The following is a 15,497-nucleotide window of genomic DNA, read 5'->3' on the forward strand; positions in this document are numbered from 1 at the left end:
TAAGGTGCTGGTGCTGTACATACTATACATTTTACTAACATCCAAACTGCATGGCCATTAGTCATTTGTGTCTCTAACATTGTGAAAAAGAAATGTCTATCTCTGGCCTTGCAGTCTAATTTGATTTGTTAATGTTTAGACTAATGTCATGGTTTTGGGGAGCCTAGCATACCAGAAAGAAACAGAAAATTAGCACAAAGTAAATGAGCATTTGTCTGGAATAGGCAAGTTAATCAACTTTTAAATTACTTACTCTTTCCATCAATTCATATTAAAAAAAATACATGCTCCCTGAAAAATACAGCAAATATAAAGGTTACCTGAAATTTCACTACTGGGAGATAAAACTTATTAGCATTTTGATGAAAGTCTTTCAGATTTTTTTCTATACATATATACACAAATAAGTAGTTATAAGACTGTTTCTTCTTGTCACATTAGGACCATGCAGTATATACAGTTTGTCTTCATTTTTTTTAACAATATAATTACGAACATTGTTCCATGTTAGTAAATGAAGATCTAAATTAGGGTTTTTAATAACTGCTGCCTGTTGGTTCATTGAAACATTAAACAATTTATTTAACCAATTCCCTGTTGATGGTCAGTTGTTCTGCTTCTAAAATTTGAAGTTAAATAATGTTGTAGTAAACAGCTTTGGGCACACCTTTTTGTGCATACATTTAGTTAGAGTAGTCTGGTGATAGGGAGTAGTCTGGAAAACCACGGGAAGCTATGTCCAGGCTGTGCCAGGGTTTCACATCAGCTGCTCCCACAACAGAGGTTCATTGCTTACTTTCATTGAGATTGATGTAGTCAGGTGGTCCTCTTCCAGCTTTGACACCTGGACACATGTCCTTTGCGGTTTCCATAGGAGGGAAACAAAGTCCTACAGGGGATTTTAAAGGGCAAGGGCTAGCCTTGGAAGTGGCATATATCACCTTCACCCCCACCCCATTCTAGAACTCTTATCTGTGACCTGCCTGCAAAGGAGACTGGGAAAGATAATCTCTTGCACTCAGAGTGATAAAACAGTGTAGGGAATGCACAGCTTTGTTTTTGCTACAATGTGTGTGTCTGCGTATTTCCTTAGAATAATCTATTAATTTTTAATTAAAAACATGTACATTTAGGATCCAAGTTAAATTTGCTCAGGTTCCTCACTTGTACTGTTTCACTAAGTAAAAAAACTGCTATAATTAACATTTTACTATGAGATGTTTACTTAAAAGTAAACCCATCAGGTTATTGAAGGACTTTGGCATTAGATTAATTTTTAATTAGAAAAGTAGTTTATTACTTAGTATGGTGGTTCTGATATTCTTCATCATATAATTCTTCTTTGCATTTACCTTGATAGAAAAATTGTTCATCTGTGCTAAAATCTTAGACATATGAATGAACAGAAAAGAAATATTTTTTTAACACTTAACCATTAAACTTTTTAAGCCATGATTGATTTTATCACCATAGCTTACTATTTATGTAAATAAGCTTAGGCTAAACTTGAGTCATGAGATGACTTTTATCCTACCCAACTTTTTGCTTTAAAATGTTATATCTGCAGGAAGATTAAAAGAATGCCCTGTAGCCCTTTATTAACTGGTAACATAATGCCATGTTTGCTTTATTGTTATTTTGCTAAAGGTCATTTGAAATAAGTTTCAGACCTAATGACACTTCACCCCTAAGTGCTTCAGTGTGCATCTCCTAAGAATACAGCTACTCTTATACGTAACTTTAATAAAAGTAACACGGCTAAGAAAATAAAAATAATTCCACGGTATTATCTAATAGTCAGTGTGTTGTCAGTATCTCCAGTCATTCTCAAAATCTTTATAGTTTTCCAGTTCAGGGTCCCATCAAGATAGTTGGCTGTTAATTAGTTATTCATCAGGTGATTTTTTTTCTGGCAACTAATCAATAATGGTGATAATAGGTTTGCTTTATATTAGTAGTAGTAACTATCTTTATTTTGAAATCTTAATTTATAAATGGATTCAGTAACTTACATTATCTTCAAGAAAGGTCTATCACTACTTTACCCAGTGAGAAAAGTTAAGCTCATTTAACTGAGATTTGAAACCCAGGTATCTCTGATCTCAAAGCCTGTTGTCTTTTTCTATGGTAGACTGGCTATATTAGGAAACTATTAGTATGAACTGAGAAATGTTTGACCCAATGGAAAAATTTTTTCTCTTTCTATTCATAAACCAAGTGAAGGTCCCTGTAGCCAAGCAGTTGGTTTGTTAACTTTGAGTTAACTAATAGTCTCTGCTAGCCCTGAGGTTCTGTAAACATTGTTTCCTAAATCTATCTCATACATGGATTATGAAAGAAGATATATTTGTTTGACAGCTTTATTGAGGTAAAATTCACATAGTATACAATTCAGTATTTAAAGTATTTAATTCAGTGGTTTTTACTATATTCATAGTTATGCACACTTCACCACAATCTAATTTTAAAACATTTTCATCACCCACGGAAGAAACCTCATACCATTTAGCAGCCCACCACCCTTTGCCCCAATTCCCTAACCCTAGGGAACTGCTAATCTACTAGAGACTGTCTGTCTCTAGATTTGCCTTTTTGTCTCTTTAGATTTGCTTGGTCATTTGTGTAAATGGAATCACACAGTATGTGGTCCTTTTTGACCAGCTTCTTTCACTTAGAATGTTTTTAAGGTTCATCCATGTTGTAGCCTGTGTCTGTACTTCATTTCTTTTTATTGCTAAATAATATTTCATTGTATAGATACACCACATTTTGTGTATTCATTCATCAATTGGACATTTGAGTTGTTTGCACTTTTTGGCTATTTTAAATAATGCTGCTATGAACATTTGTGAACAAGTTTTCGAGTGAGCATATATGTTCATTTCTCTTGGGTATATACTAGGAGTGGAATTTTTGGGTCATATATATCTTTATTTTTAATCTTTTGAGGTACACTGGACTGTTTTCCATAGTGGCTGTGCTTTACATTTACTGTGTTGTTCATTCCGTATTTTCACCAGCAGTATAGAAAGGTTCTGATTTCTCCACATCCTTGCCAATACTTGTTATTATCTGTCTTTTTGATTATAGCCATCCTGGTAGGTATGAAGTAGTGTTTTTGTAGTTTAGATTTTCATTTCCATGACAGGTATGGGGGGAGATATATATCTTTCTTGAATGTTTCTTGCAAGCTGCCTGGTTCTGATGAGACCAGTGTCCTCACAGAGAACTTTGTTGTGAAAAACAGAAATATCCTTTTGATTTGGGTAATCTTTCATATATCTTAGTTTGATGTACTGTAGCCTTGTAATATTATAAGTGAAGATTTTTTAAAACCTACCTTCCCTGAAATAATAAGTTTTAGGCATACTATTGCAGGTTTCCAGTCTTTTCCATGAAAATGTTGGCTCTTTCTTGTGTATGAAACCTATCATGACAAAAAGATGTTAAGGAGACTGGAATGTAAATTTCATCAGATAGAACCTTTGTCTGACTTTCCTTGCTGTGTGTTCATCACCGGAATGGTGCCAACATACTGTAGGCATCATGTAACTATTTTTGAATGAATGAATGAATGGAAAGGAATATACATTTTTTCTTCAGGATCTCCTAAAAGATTTCATAACTTGTGCAAAATAATGCTTTTCTCATATGCAGATAAAATCAAAGAGTGAATAATCCATGTATTTATCAGCACAGAAACACTATAATAAAAGTTGAAATGATATATTTTTGATAAAATGACTAGTCAGTTTACTTAACCTAGTAAAGAACGTTATCTAAGGACAAGGAAAGGATGTTGTAAGAATTTAATGTTTAGGAATTCTTATGTTTTCATGTGTTTTCTGTTTTAGCCACTTTGGAGACTAATTAATGATACTAAAGACAAAAGAATGTTAGTTTATAAATCTGAAGATATCAAGAATGTTTCACGTTTGCAGTCTCCAAAAGTGTGTGGTTATATGAAGGCAGATAATGAAGAGTTGCTTCCAAAAGGGCTAGTGGACAGAGAGCCACCTGATGGTAAGATTTAAAAGATATATTTCAAATAAGAAACAAGCATTATAGCTGTCTTCAATAGGGGCGGTTGTTTATTGATTAAAAACAAAAAAACACATTATTTTCAAGTACCTATAGTATTTGCCTTGAAAATGGAGTTTTCAGAAATTCTAATTAATTTTTTTGCCTATAATGTAAGAATTGAAAACACTAGAAAATAATGGTAACAATAAAGATTGGGAAAGGGAAATTGAATAATCTGAGGTAAAATATTTTTTATTTGTGGGTATTTAGAAATGACAAACTAATACTGTTGAAAAATAATCTTTAGGTAAGTTCATAAGATATTAGCTGGTGCCAGGAGAGGTCTAAACTGTTTATAAAGAAGAAGGATATCAGTCTTGGGATAGATCAGTTTAGAGTCATTTAAAAACATCACCATTTTGGAGAAATACTCTGCTGTCCTCATTTTTTAAAACTTTAGGAAATATCACTAATATTTTAATATATGAATAAAGTTCTTAAACTGTTTGATAACAATCTGTTAACATAAACTGATTTTTAATGTTTGAATATCTTGATATTTTTACCATTACTTTGATTAATTTATAGACTTCTTCTAGAAGAAAATGAAAGCTTCATAGCTCAGCAATAAATAGTAGTTTTATTCTGTTAAGAATTTTTAGAGTTTCCTTGTTTTAAAAATTAAGGAGGTACTTTTCCTCTGTTTTAAATTCTTAGCCTCATTTTTTCACTTTTCTCTCTGCCTCCAATGCTTAAATATACTTAAATAATGTTTAAATAATGCTTAAATAATGTTTGTTTAAAAAATATGCTAGATTGAAAGTGTTGCTATAAAAATACTCCTTGTTTTGATGAATTTTGATTTAATAGTGCATACAAATTCATATTAGAGCTTGTTCACCGGGTGAAGAGAAGAGCTGACCCTGATCCCATGAAGAACACATGTAAATTACTGGTGGTGGCGGATCATCGCTTTTACAAATACATGGGCAGAGGGGAAGAGAGTACAACTACAAATTACTTGGTAAGGATTTGATATTAGATAAGGTAATTGGATCAAAACAATCCATGTAGGTAGGCAAATTCCATTTAAGAGAAGACTGCTCTAAATTGGAAACACAGTGAGACAAGACCTGTTTCATATGTTCTGTCATTTCCTTAAGTAAGGTTCTTACATTACTGTATAGAGATTCTGATTTCAAGTGTTTGAGAACCCATTTTACCTTTGAACTAATTCTTTTTTGCACATCAGAATTTTGTGCATATTAGGTTTAGGGGAGGGTTCACAACATAGGCCTCCCTTCTTCATGCAGGCGAACTCTTTGAAAGCATCACAGCTTTAATGGCAGTGATCCTGTTGGTGACACATGTGGATGTGTGCCCCAGAGGAAAAAAAAGTATTCATGTGAATCTATGTGTATTATTTTTGCTTATATGTGTATTTCAGAGAAGATGGTCAGTTTGGTTTATGTCACATAAAGTAGCTAATTGTTGGAATGAAACTGCATGAAATACATGGGACTTTCTTGGTCATAACTAACTATAGGCAGAGATTTAAAGTGAAGATCATAGAAATATTGCTGCTGGGTTTCTAAGTACTTACCATTTTTATCTTTAAAAGTCAAGGGAATCATTTCATTGACATTTTCTGTTAGTATGATCTCATTGGTCATGACAGTTTGGCACTGACCAGAATGCTGTTGAGGGAAGAAAAGAGAATGCAGCTATTCATAAGCTGTGAGCCTAGTGCAGTAAAGCCGTCTTTTTCATTGCTTTGCTTTTCCTGGTCTCTGTTTTATTCAAACCCTCCCTCGCCCTGCTATGCCTTCCCTTCCCTGTCAAGTGAAAGAGTTTATTATGAGGGTAGTAGGAGTAGTGTTTGACATCACTGTAATTCTTGTTCTTAAGAGAGATTTTTTTCTGGAAAAACCTTCTTAATAGGGGTTTTGTATTAAGGGGCTCTTATTTACTTCTTTGTCCATTACACTAAGAATATGAATATAATGAGAGGTCTAGTCTTAAACTTGTATTTCTTAGTCTTAACTATAAGCAAAAAATGATTTCTTACCTATAACATGTGCTTCATAGTTGCTAGAACAAACCTTATCTACCCAGTTTTTGAACGATAGAATAGTATCTCTTTGAGGAAAAGATGAATAATAGGCACTTTATTCTTGTATATTTGAATCATCCCTGGCTATTAGACTGCTCCTCCCCAACCCCCAGTATTCTCTGCCCGACTTACCCACTTTCCCAAACCAGAGGACAGAAGAGAGGAGGAATAGTAAAACCTTGTTTCTGTCTCCCTTTTTACCTGTCCTCGGTGCTGACTTTTGTCCAGTGAGGGTTGGGGATAGGGTCAGCAGCATCTGTCAGTGGTCCTTTCCTCCTTCCTGAGGGAGGCATTTGAGGTACTTGCCAAGAAATGGGGTGAGGACATAATATTTCTTAGAAGGAAATATCTTAGGTAAATTGACTTTGAACCTTCATTTTTTATAGTTGACTGGACATGCAGTTTTCAAAAAGCCTATTACTTGATATTTTGGTTCCAAATCCAATTGATACCCTGAAATTTGGAATTCGCTCTACGACTGTTTGGTTCTGGTAACAACACTTTTAATTTGGAGGCTAGGAAGAGTATCTTTGTTGGAGCTGTCAATGGGGAAGAGTAACAACACTAGCTTCAGAGTTGGTTGAAACTTTTACAATGGCATTTTCTGATTAAACCAATATTTTTAATTCCTGCAGAATTTATATTATATTGCAGAGTGGAAAAGTTATCCATAATATCTTTCTCTCACTCTTTCTTTTATAAACAGATAGAACTAATTGACAGAGTCGATGACATCTATCGGAACACTTCATGGGACAATGCAGGTTTTAAAGGTTATGGAATACAGATAGAGCAGGTATTTATCAATGGATGTGGCTTATATTACTGAGTTAAGTTATGTAATGTAAATATTTGTCGTTGGTATTCAGAACCCTAGAACTTATCTTTAATCATAAATAAATATTCTCAAATGCCAGTGATTTTTTTTTTTCAGATAAATTGTACAGTGTTTTTGATATTAGTTATTTACAGGTTGTGAAGTTTTCTGTTCTTAGGCTGTTTTAGACAGGAAACCTTTTTATGCTGTTGTTATCTCGCTTTTCTCTGAATTCATGAATTCAGTTTTATCCCCTGCATGTTTTATTTTTCTTAGATTATGCTTTATGTCTTTAGTTAGAATTCTAGCATGTATTATTGAATCCTTAGAAAATTTACTCAAAAATACTGTACATTTGCAAAGGCATTTATACATTCAAAACTGTTTGATCTCCTTTCTCCAAAATCTGATTTCTTATGATCTGTTAATAGATCACATCCAACAATAATGTACTGATGTTGTCTTAATTATATCTCATAGTAAAAACTGTTCCAAATTGATAAGACTAATTAAAAAGATTAATTTGAAATTGGGTATTGCTTTGGATACACATTTTGATATGTAAATTATTGTCTCTATTTTTCCAGGCTCTTTGTATTAAATCAATCATATTCTTATAGATTATATAGTATAGAATTTAGAGATTAAAGAAAAAGCCTTTGAAATCATGCATCATACTTAAAAATGTTTTTATAATACTTGTATAAACCTAAAAATTATTTTTCCCTTTTCCATTCTTTTTTACTCTTTCGCATTTTTTTAAGTTATTATTTGAATAGGTAATATACACACATGGTACAAAAAGCCAGTGAAAAGTAAGTCTCCTCAACCTCTATCCAATTCCTTCCCCAGAGACATCCATGTCACTAGTTTCATATGTATCTTTCCAGAGAGAATTTATGCACGTATAGCATGTGTATGTATATATGTGTATTTGGCACATTGGTGGCTTGCTGTACTCTTACGCTCCTTGCTGTTCCATTTCACAAATATGTTGGCAATTGTGGTACATACAAAGCTGTCTCACTTGTTTAAAATAGCTGCATCATGTTTGAGTTTTAGGGGACCAATAATAAAGCTTCTTATTGTCTTAGGAACTTGGAACCAATTGAAAAAAATAGGTATGACATAGGAGGAGGTAAAGATAACAGCTTCTTTAATGATATTAGCTGGATCGGAGGCTGTGGTGTAGCTGTACAGTCACAGTGGGCTTCCACTCACTTCATCCCAGGATTGATATTAACCTCCCTCCACCATAGCTGCAGAGCCCACCCCAGTGAGTGTGCCCTACGGGGGCAGAGCCGACCAGAACAGACCTGCAGTAGGCAGGCGGTCCAGAGAGAGGCCAGAAATGACTGAGCTGGACATGGCTTTGTTCCTTTTCCTTGACTTGCAAATGGACACATTTCATCTCCTTTGGAGAGAAGCCTTTGTTCCTTATTTTTTTTTTAAAGCAAGATTAATATGAATTTGTGCTCTCTGAGCTCCTGTTGTTTATAATCTTTTTTCCTGTGGTACGCAGTGATGCCCATCTAGTTGTGCTGCATCTCTGAATCATTTGGCTATAGTTGAAATACGTTAGGCTTATGGAACCCAAGTTCTCATTCTTTCCAACTAAGTATTGAGGAAATGAAAGTTCAGGAGTATATTTATAAAGGTATAAATCATTCATTGACGTGTTTTCCATACCATTTGCTTCTTGGTTTGTTCTTAAACATTGAATATTAGAACTGAAAAATTTTATGGAATTTTGGTTCTGAAACATTTTTTCTAGAATGGTAGATGGTCTTTTTCTGAATAGCTAAAGCAATGCAGTATTATTTCAGAGTCTTGTGACTTTATCTGAAGTGTTCTAAGTATGTTATCTCTTTAAGTATAGATTCGCATTCTCAAGTCTCCACAAGAGGTAAAACCTGGTGAAAGGCACTACAATATGGCAAAAAGTTATCCAAATGAAGAGAAGGATGCTTGGGATGTGAAGATGTTGCTAGAGGTAGGTCATAGAATCCTGGATGTGAAGCTGTTAGCACCCTTTGTGATTTCTAATAAGTGGGTTGTGTCTGCATTAATGAAGGGGAACATTAGAAAGGTAATTGAAAACTAGGAACAACCCATCCTAGCTGATCCAATGATGACTCATTCCCTGCATCAGGGCACACAGCAAGATGGGCAAAAAAGCTGTGAAATGAAATATGCTAAAAACAATGCTTTTTAACCTTTTTGTCTTTGAGAATTAATGAAGTAATGGGACTTCAGAAAATAGATGGATACCCAGTATATAGAATTTTTGCATACTATTTTGTTAGTTCAGGTCTCTTTGAAACTTCCAGTCGATTTCTTATGTCAGTAATTGTAAAGTAGTATGAAAATACATTAAAGCCTAGAAATCTAACGTGGAGATCTATAAGTTCTCTACAGGAATTTAAAATTTTTGTGTTTTATTCTAGTAATGAATCTAAAAATATTTAAACATTCCATGCCATATGGGTTCTTGCCTGGACAGGATATGATTTAACCTTTTTTGCCATATCATTTCAGTGTCTGAGTTTGTGGGCAGTCTTGTTTTGTTGTAAAATGACTTTTTATGAAGTGAGAGTGTTTATTTTTTAATATGTTAGTATATTAGTTTCCTATGGGTGCTGTAACAAATTACCACAAATTTAGCAACCTTAAACAACAGTGATGTGTCTGATAGTTTCCATAGGTTAGTCCTCACACAGCCTGGCTCATCTGGATTCTTTGATTAGAGTCTTGCAAAGTTGAAATCAAGTGTTCAAAGCTTGGATGGAATTAAAGGATATAACTAACTCTTTACTCAGGTTGACATCATAGAGTGCTGCATCTCTAGTACTCCTCTATAGTACTCCTACAAGCTTATCTAATTTGGACCACTGCCACCCTGAGAGGTAGTTGAGACAGCACTGTTCTGCTTTTAATGAGGCTCAGCCAGTATAGTAGTCTATTAGGGCTGCCAGAAACAAAGCACAACAGACAGGGGAGCTTAAACAACAGAAATTTATATTCTCATAGTTCTGGAGGCTGGAAGTCCAAGATTAAGGTGCAGTCCAAGGTTAAGGTGACAGTAGGATTGGTTTCTTTTGAGGTCTGTCTCCTTGGCTTGTAGTTGGCCATCTTCTCCTATGTTCTCATACGGTCTTCACTCTGTTTCCCAAGCTCTTATAAGGATACTGGTCATACTGGATTAGGCCCTCTCATATGACCTCATGTATCTTAATTACCTTTTTAAGGCCTTGTCTCCAAACACAGTCCCATTCTGAGGTACTGGGTGTTAGGACTTCCAACATGTGAATTTTGGGGACACAGTTCAGCCCATAACAGCAGGGTTAGATAACTTGTCCACAATTTGTTGTACAACTAGTAACAGCAGAGCCAGAATCAAGTGGCCAGATCATCTGACTCTTAGGATAGCTGCACATTGTACCTCTTTAGTTGTCCATGGGCCCACATCAGGGGAGAAACAAAAGGGAACCACTTGACTCCACAGATGCTCCTCTCCATTTCTCTTCCCTAAGGCTCCTTGCAGATTCCCAGAAACCTCAACCTGTTCCCACAGAACTGTCAAAATCTCAATGTGGCCAGGATGGCATTTCCTGGGATCACCTCATTCCTCATGCAAGGCTTATTTTGAGCATTTTAAAAATCAAGGTCTTCTTAAGTTGTAGTCAATGGGCTGTTACAGTAGAGGTCTTTAGAGTAATATGGGGAGCCCTTTTAAGGAAAAAAAGTCCTCCTGAAGCACCGGTGCTGACTTAAATGGACTTTGTCTTTATTTTAGTAACATAAAACTAGGAATATATGCTTTCCTATAAGTTTATAACTCTTATGCATTGCAAAGCCAAAGCAAACCTAAAAAACCCTACAAAATCAGTAGAATCCTCAAAATACTTCTGAGGGATTTGTTTGGGTATAAGATGCTGAAATCCCTTGGGAGAGCTATTGAAGCACTGGGGCTTACAGGGTTGGGGTATCCCCAGTGAGGGTCTGTGTGTCTTCACACCAATCCTGGCAGTTCTGTCCTGCTATAAAAAACTCTCAAGCTCTTCCCTTTTGTAGTTCGTGCCACCCCTGGCCACCAGATGACAGCCTGCTTCTCACCTGTCTAGGTGGGTGAGATGCTTAGGTAAGGAGCATTGTACTGCATGATTTTGTGCTTGCTGGTGCAGAACTGCAGTCATAAGGTACTCTTCTGGAATATTTGGTTGTAACATCTTTTAGTCTAATACTATTATTCTAATTAAGAATACTTTTTTTAAAAAAAGCAATTTAGCTTTGATATAGCTGAAGAAGCATCTAAAGTCTGCCTAGCACATCTTTTCACCTATCAAGATTTTGATATGGGGACTCTTGGATTAGCTTATGTTGGTTCTCCCAGAGCAAACAGCCATGGAGGTGTTTGTCCAAAGGGTAAGTTTTCCATTTGTTATGTGTGGGAATAGCAGGCTGATTGGGTTATATTATAATTCTTTATTGAACAAGCAATTTGTCTCTGTTTCCTTTTTCCTTTAGCTTATTATAGTCCTATTGGAAAGAAAAATATCTATTTGAATAGTGGTTTGACCAGCACAAAAAATTATGGTAAAACCATTCTTACAAAGGTAAGTTCTTTTATCTTTTGAAAGGATAGATTTTGAGTTCATTGTAGTAGAATCTCAGCTGTTATGTATTTATGTAGGTATCTTTTTAAAATGTAATACATGTTTTCTGGTGAGAAATACGAAAATAAAAAGTATAAAGTAGATAAAAGTTACCTGTTAAGCTTCTTTTGAGACCCATCAGGACCATTCTTTTTCCTGAAGACATTCCCCCTGGAGCCCTTCATCCTGCAACTCCTCTGTGGGCTTCTTGTTTCCCAGTCCTGCAGCATAGCTGTCATTTGAATATGTCCCCAAGCTCTCTAATTTCCTGGGCCTTGTGTTCTTCCTTCTTGATCCATTCCACCATTTTGGTGTAGCGTATCCTCCAGGTGCTTCCTAGGACAGGACAGGCTACATGAGAGGAAATTGAGATTTGGCATGTCTGCAGATGTCTTTAACCTACTCTTCAACTTGACTGATAATTTAGCTGGGTATATTCTCAGTTCTCTCAGCATTTGAAGGCATTGCTACATTGTCTTCTAGTGTTCTGTGTTACTATTAGAGTCTGAAGTCATTCTGATTTTTATCCTTTGTATGTAACCTGTATTTTCCTTGGATGATTTTAGGATTTTGTTTTTGCTCAGATATATTCTTTAGGAATGTGTTAGGCACATTCCAGAAAATCTAATAAACAGTGACTAAAATAAGGAGTGTGTTTGTCTTAGCAAGAGGTTCATGGATAGCATTCTGTAGGTGCTGCAGCAGCTTAGTGAATGCTCCCAGGATCTTCCCAACCTTGACTCAGCCATTCTAAGCACGAGGCCTTTGTCCTCATTCATATCACTTCATGGTCATGAGTTGGTTCTCTTCTGTATTGCAGAAAGGAGGTCAAAGAGACCGTAGCTAGTCTACTCTGTCCCTTTTAAAAAGGTTCTCTGGAAGCCCCAACCACTGTTTTCTGTCACTTGACTGCCTGTACCTTCAGAGGAGTGAGGGAAGGTGGCTGTTTTAGCTGAGTGCGTTGCTTCCTGAGCAGAGTTAGGGTTCTTTAAGGAAGGGAGAAGGGCAGAATGGATATTGGTAGGAAATACTAATATCTGATACACTGGTCATTTGACCGTGATTTATACTTGGTATTTTTATTCCACTGTTTTGGACAGGTGGGCCTTTCAATCTAGACACTCATGTTTTTAAATTATACATAATTTTTTAGTTTTTTGATGAATTTTTATCCTTTTTTTCTGTTGTATGTGGAACAGCATTAAATCAGATATTTGATATCCTAGAATGATAGTCTGATTTTTCTTAATTTCCATTTGTTTGTCTATTTTCTAGATGCCCTAAATTTTATCTTCATCTTTTGAATTTGTTTTTCCTGTGAACTTTTTTGTTTTCAGTACCCTTGTTTTCTATTTTTATAACTTCCTGTTCTTTCATCATTGCAGTATTTTACTTTTTTTTCTCTAACTTGTGTACTTCTTTTCACCTTCCAAAATTTTGTTGCCATCTGTTGCTTGCTCTTGTCCTCTCTCTTGTTCTGTATCTTTGTTGGGCTCCATCCTTTTTATTCTCTGCTGCTGTTTTAGTGAGATTGCATGACAGAGTAGAGACAGGTGCAGTGTGTGCTGTTCAACTGGAAGTTTCCCATGATTTGTCTTTACTCTCAGAAATAAAAAAGTTAAAGGCTGTCAACTCATGTATTGGCAGAAGAGTGGCAATGTTGAAGAGTGCTAGAAAAATGAATTGTGTTGGAGTTGGGAACGTGAATTACGGAAGTGCATACTCAGTTTTTAGTGTTTTGTGCTGCTGTAATGTACATCCTTCCATCTTCCCAAACCTTCTGATAAGTCAGCCACATAACAAAAAAAGAAATTAAAGCATATTAGAAAGTTTTAGTTTGAAGAACCTGAAGAACAGTTAAGATGAAAGTGCATGATCCTGTAGAGAGAATAAGACAGAAGAAAGGAACAGGGAAATAAAATGGATATTGAAGAAAAAAAATACTGGCATTTCCTGGACTATAAAAATGTAAAGTGGGACCAGCCGAACTAGTAGCAAGTATTTTAGAAGACATATCTGATAAGGGCTGCTTCCTAAAAGACACAAGAAGCTCAACAGTATGCTAAATAACAATAAGAAAACAAACAACCACATTTTTAAGTAGCCAGAAGATCTTAACAGACACCTCACCAAAGAAGTTACATAATATCAAATAAGCTTATGAAAAGATGGTCAGTATTATGTATCAGGGAATTGCAGATTAGAACGATGAGATACCGCTATACACTTACTAGAATGGCTAAAATTCTAAATGCAGATACCACCAAATGCTAGTGAGGATGTGGAGCAACAGGAACTTTCATATACTGTGGGAATACACAGTAGTACAATCACTTAGGAAGACAATTTTGTGATTTCTTACAAAACTAAACCTACCCTTACCATATGATCCAGCAGTTACACATCTTTGTGTTTGTCTGAATGAGTTGAAAACTTAGATGCAGACAAAAACCTGCACATGGATGTTTGTAGCAGTTTTATGCATAATTGTGAAAACTTGGAAGCAACAAGATGTCCTTCAGTAGGTGAATGGATAAATCACCTGTGATACATACAGATAATGGAATACTATTCAGTGCTTAAAAAAAACCTATCAAACCATGTAAAGACAGAGGAATCTTAAATGCTTATTCCTAAGTGAAAGAAACCAATCTGAAAAGGCTACCAATTCCATCTATCTGACATTCTGGAAAAAGCACAACCGTGGAGGCGGTGAAATGATCAATGGTTACCAGGAATGGAGGGAAGGATGAATAGGTGGAGCCCAGAGGATTTTTAGGGCAGTGAAACTACCCTGAATAATACTTTAATGATGGATGTAAGACATTATGCATTGTCAGAATCCATAGAATGTACAACATAGTGAGCCCTAATGTAAACTGTGGACTTTGGTTGATTGAAAAATAAAATAAATTGGGATGAGAAAAGAAAAACATACTAATCAGTTTTTGGAAATCTTTTAATTTCCAAAATTGTTTCTGATGGTGCTTAAAATTGTTTCTGATGTAACAAACACCATTTTGATGTTACATCATCTTCAGTGTTTCAATTTCATGACATACTTTGCTTGGTCTTTCAGAATTTTTCTATTATGAGACAAAAATTTTTCTATTATAAGAAGAGCAAAAAATAAATTTACTTTGAAATTTTTTTGAGATGTTTGAATGTCATCTCCTGTAGAATCCACTACTAAATTTTCCCAAAACATAATTTTGGAATTACATCTCTCCACTACACCTTTGGGATTTGAGTACCTTTTGATAAAAATGTCTCTAGCACCATTTTAATATAAACATGTGGGAAACTTCAGGGCCTTGGCTTCAGAATTAGGACTCCAATTTGTAAGTTCCAATGACTTTCAAAATATAAGTCTTTCAGGTTCTGTGGAGTGGTTTTTTTTGCTCCCTTACAGGGAAAAAAAATCAGTAATTTAAATTTGTTATTCTTATTTTATACAGATAAAAACAGGAAAAAAATTTTACTTTATTGGCTAAATTCATTGTTATATTCAGATAGAAATATTCTGGTGACCTGATAGATGCAATATAGCTCTTTAACTGGATTCTAGTAAATGAAGTCCCCCAGGTCATTAAGCTTGATATTGGACACAAACTCAGTCACTGAGATAAGGAACATTGTTTTTTTGTTCCTCAGTTGTGTTGTGTTTTCACCCCTTACTCTCACCCCCTCCCAGGTGCTTAGGTTTAACAGGATTTGATTGGGATGGGATGTGAAGGGAGGCATGGGTAATTAACCACAGTGTATGTTTGGAGTGGCCAGTGTTTTGGTGCTTAGTTAAGAATGTTCCAGTATGTCTTGTTTTATTTTCTTAAATTGATTTAAATTCATCCTTACAATACTATGTAGTAGTATTAAATCCTGCTTATTC

General features: G+C 35.2%; 1 protein-coding gene across 8 annotated transcripts in view; it reads left to right on the top strand.

Moving 5' to 3' along the window:
• Window positions 1–15,497, top strand: part of ADAM17 (ADAM metallopeptidase domain 17) — a 50,817-nt gene that overhangs the window by 18,579 nt on the left and 16,741 nt on the right. For 5 of the 8 annotated variants that reach the window (XM_036881894.2, XM_036881891.2, XM_036881893.2 and 2 more), the window contains 6 exons: window positions 3,855–4,023; window positions 4,914–5,047; window positions 6,843–6,932; window positions 8,833–8,946; window positions 11,234–11,378; window positions 11,481–11,569. In XM_036881894.2, coding sequence (XP_036737789.1) covers window positions 3,894–4,023; window positions 4,914–5,047; window positions 6,843–6,932; window positions 8,833–8,946; window positions 11,234–11,378; window positions 11,481–11,569 — 702 coding nt within the window. In that variant the 5' untranslated portion in view covers window positions 3,855–3,893. Of the gene's footprint in view, window positions 1–3,854; window positions 4,024–4,893; window positions 5,048–6,842; window positions 6,933–8,832; window positions 8,947–11,233; window positions 11,379–11,480; window positions 11,570–15,497 lie in introns of all 8 variants that reach the window. The other 3 variants (XM_036881897.2, XM_057497461.1, XM_036881899.2) reach the window with 3 other exon arrangements.

The sequence above is a fragment of the Manis pentadactyla genome, chromosome 2 (assembly GCF_030020395.1).
Source record: "Manis pentadactyla isolate mManPen7 chromosome 2, mManPen7.hap1, whole genome shotgun sequence".
Lineage (NCBI taxonomy): Eukaryota > Metazoa > Chordata > Mammalia > Pholidota > Manidae > Manis > Manis pentadactyla.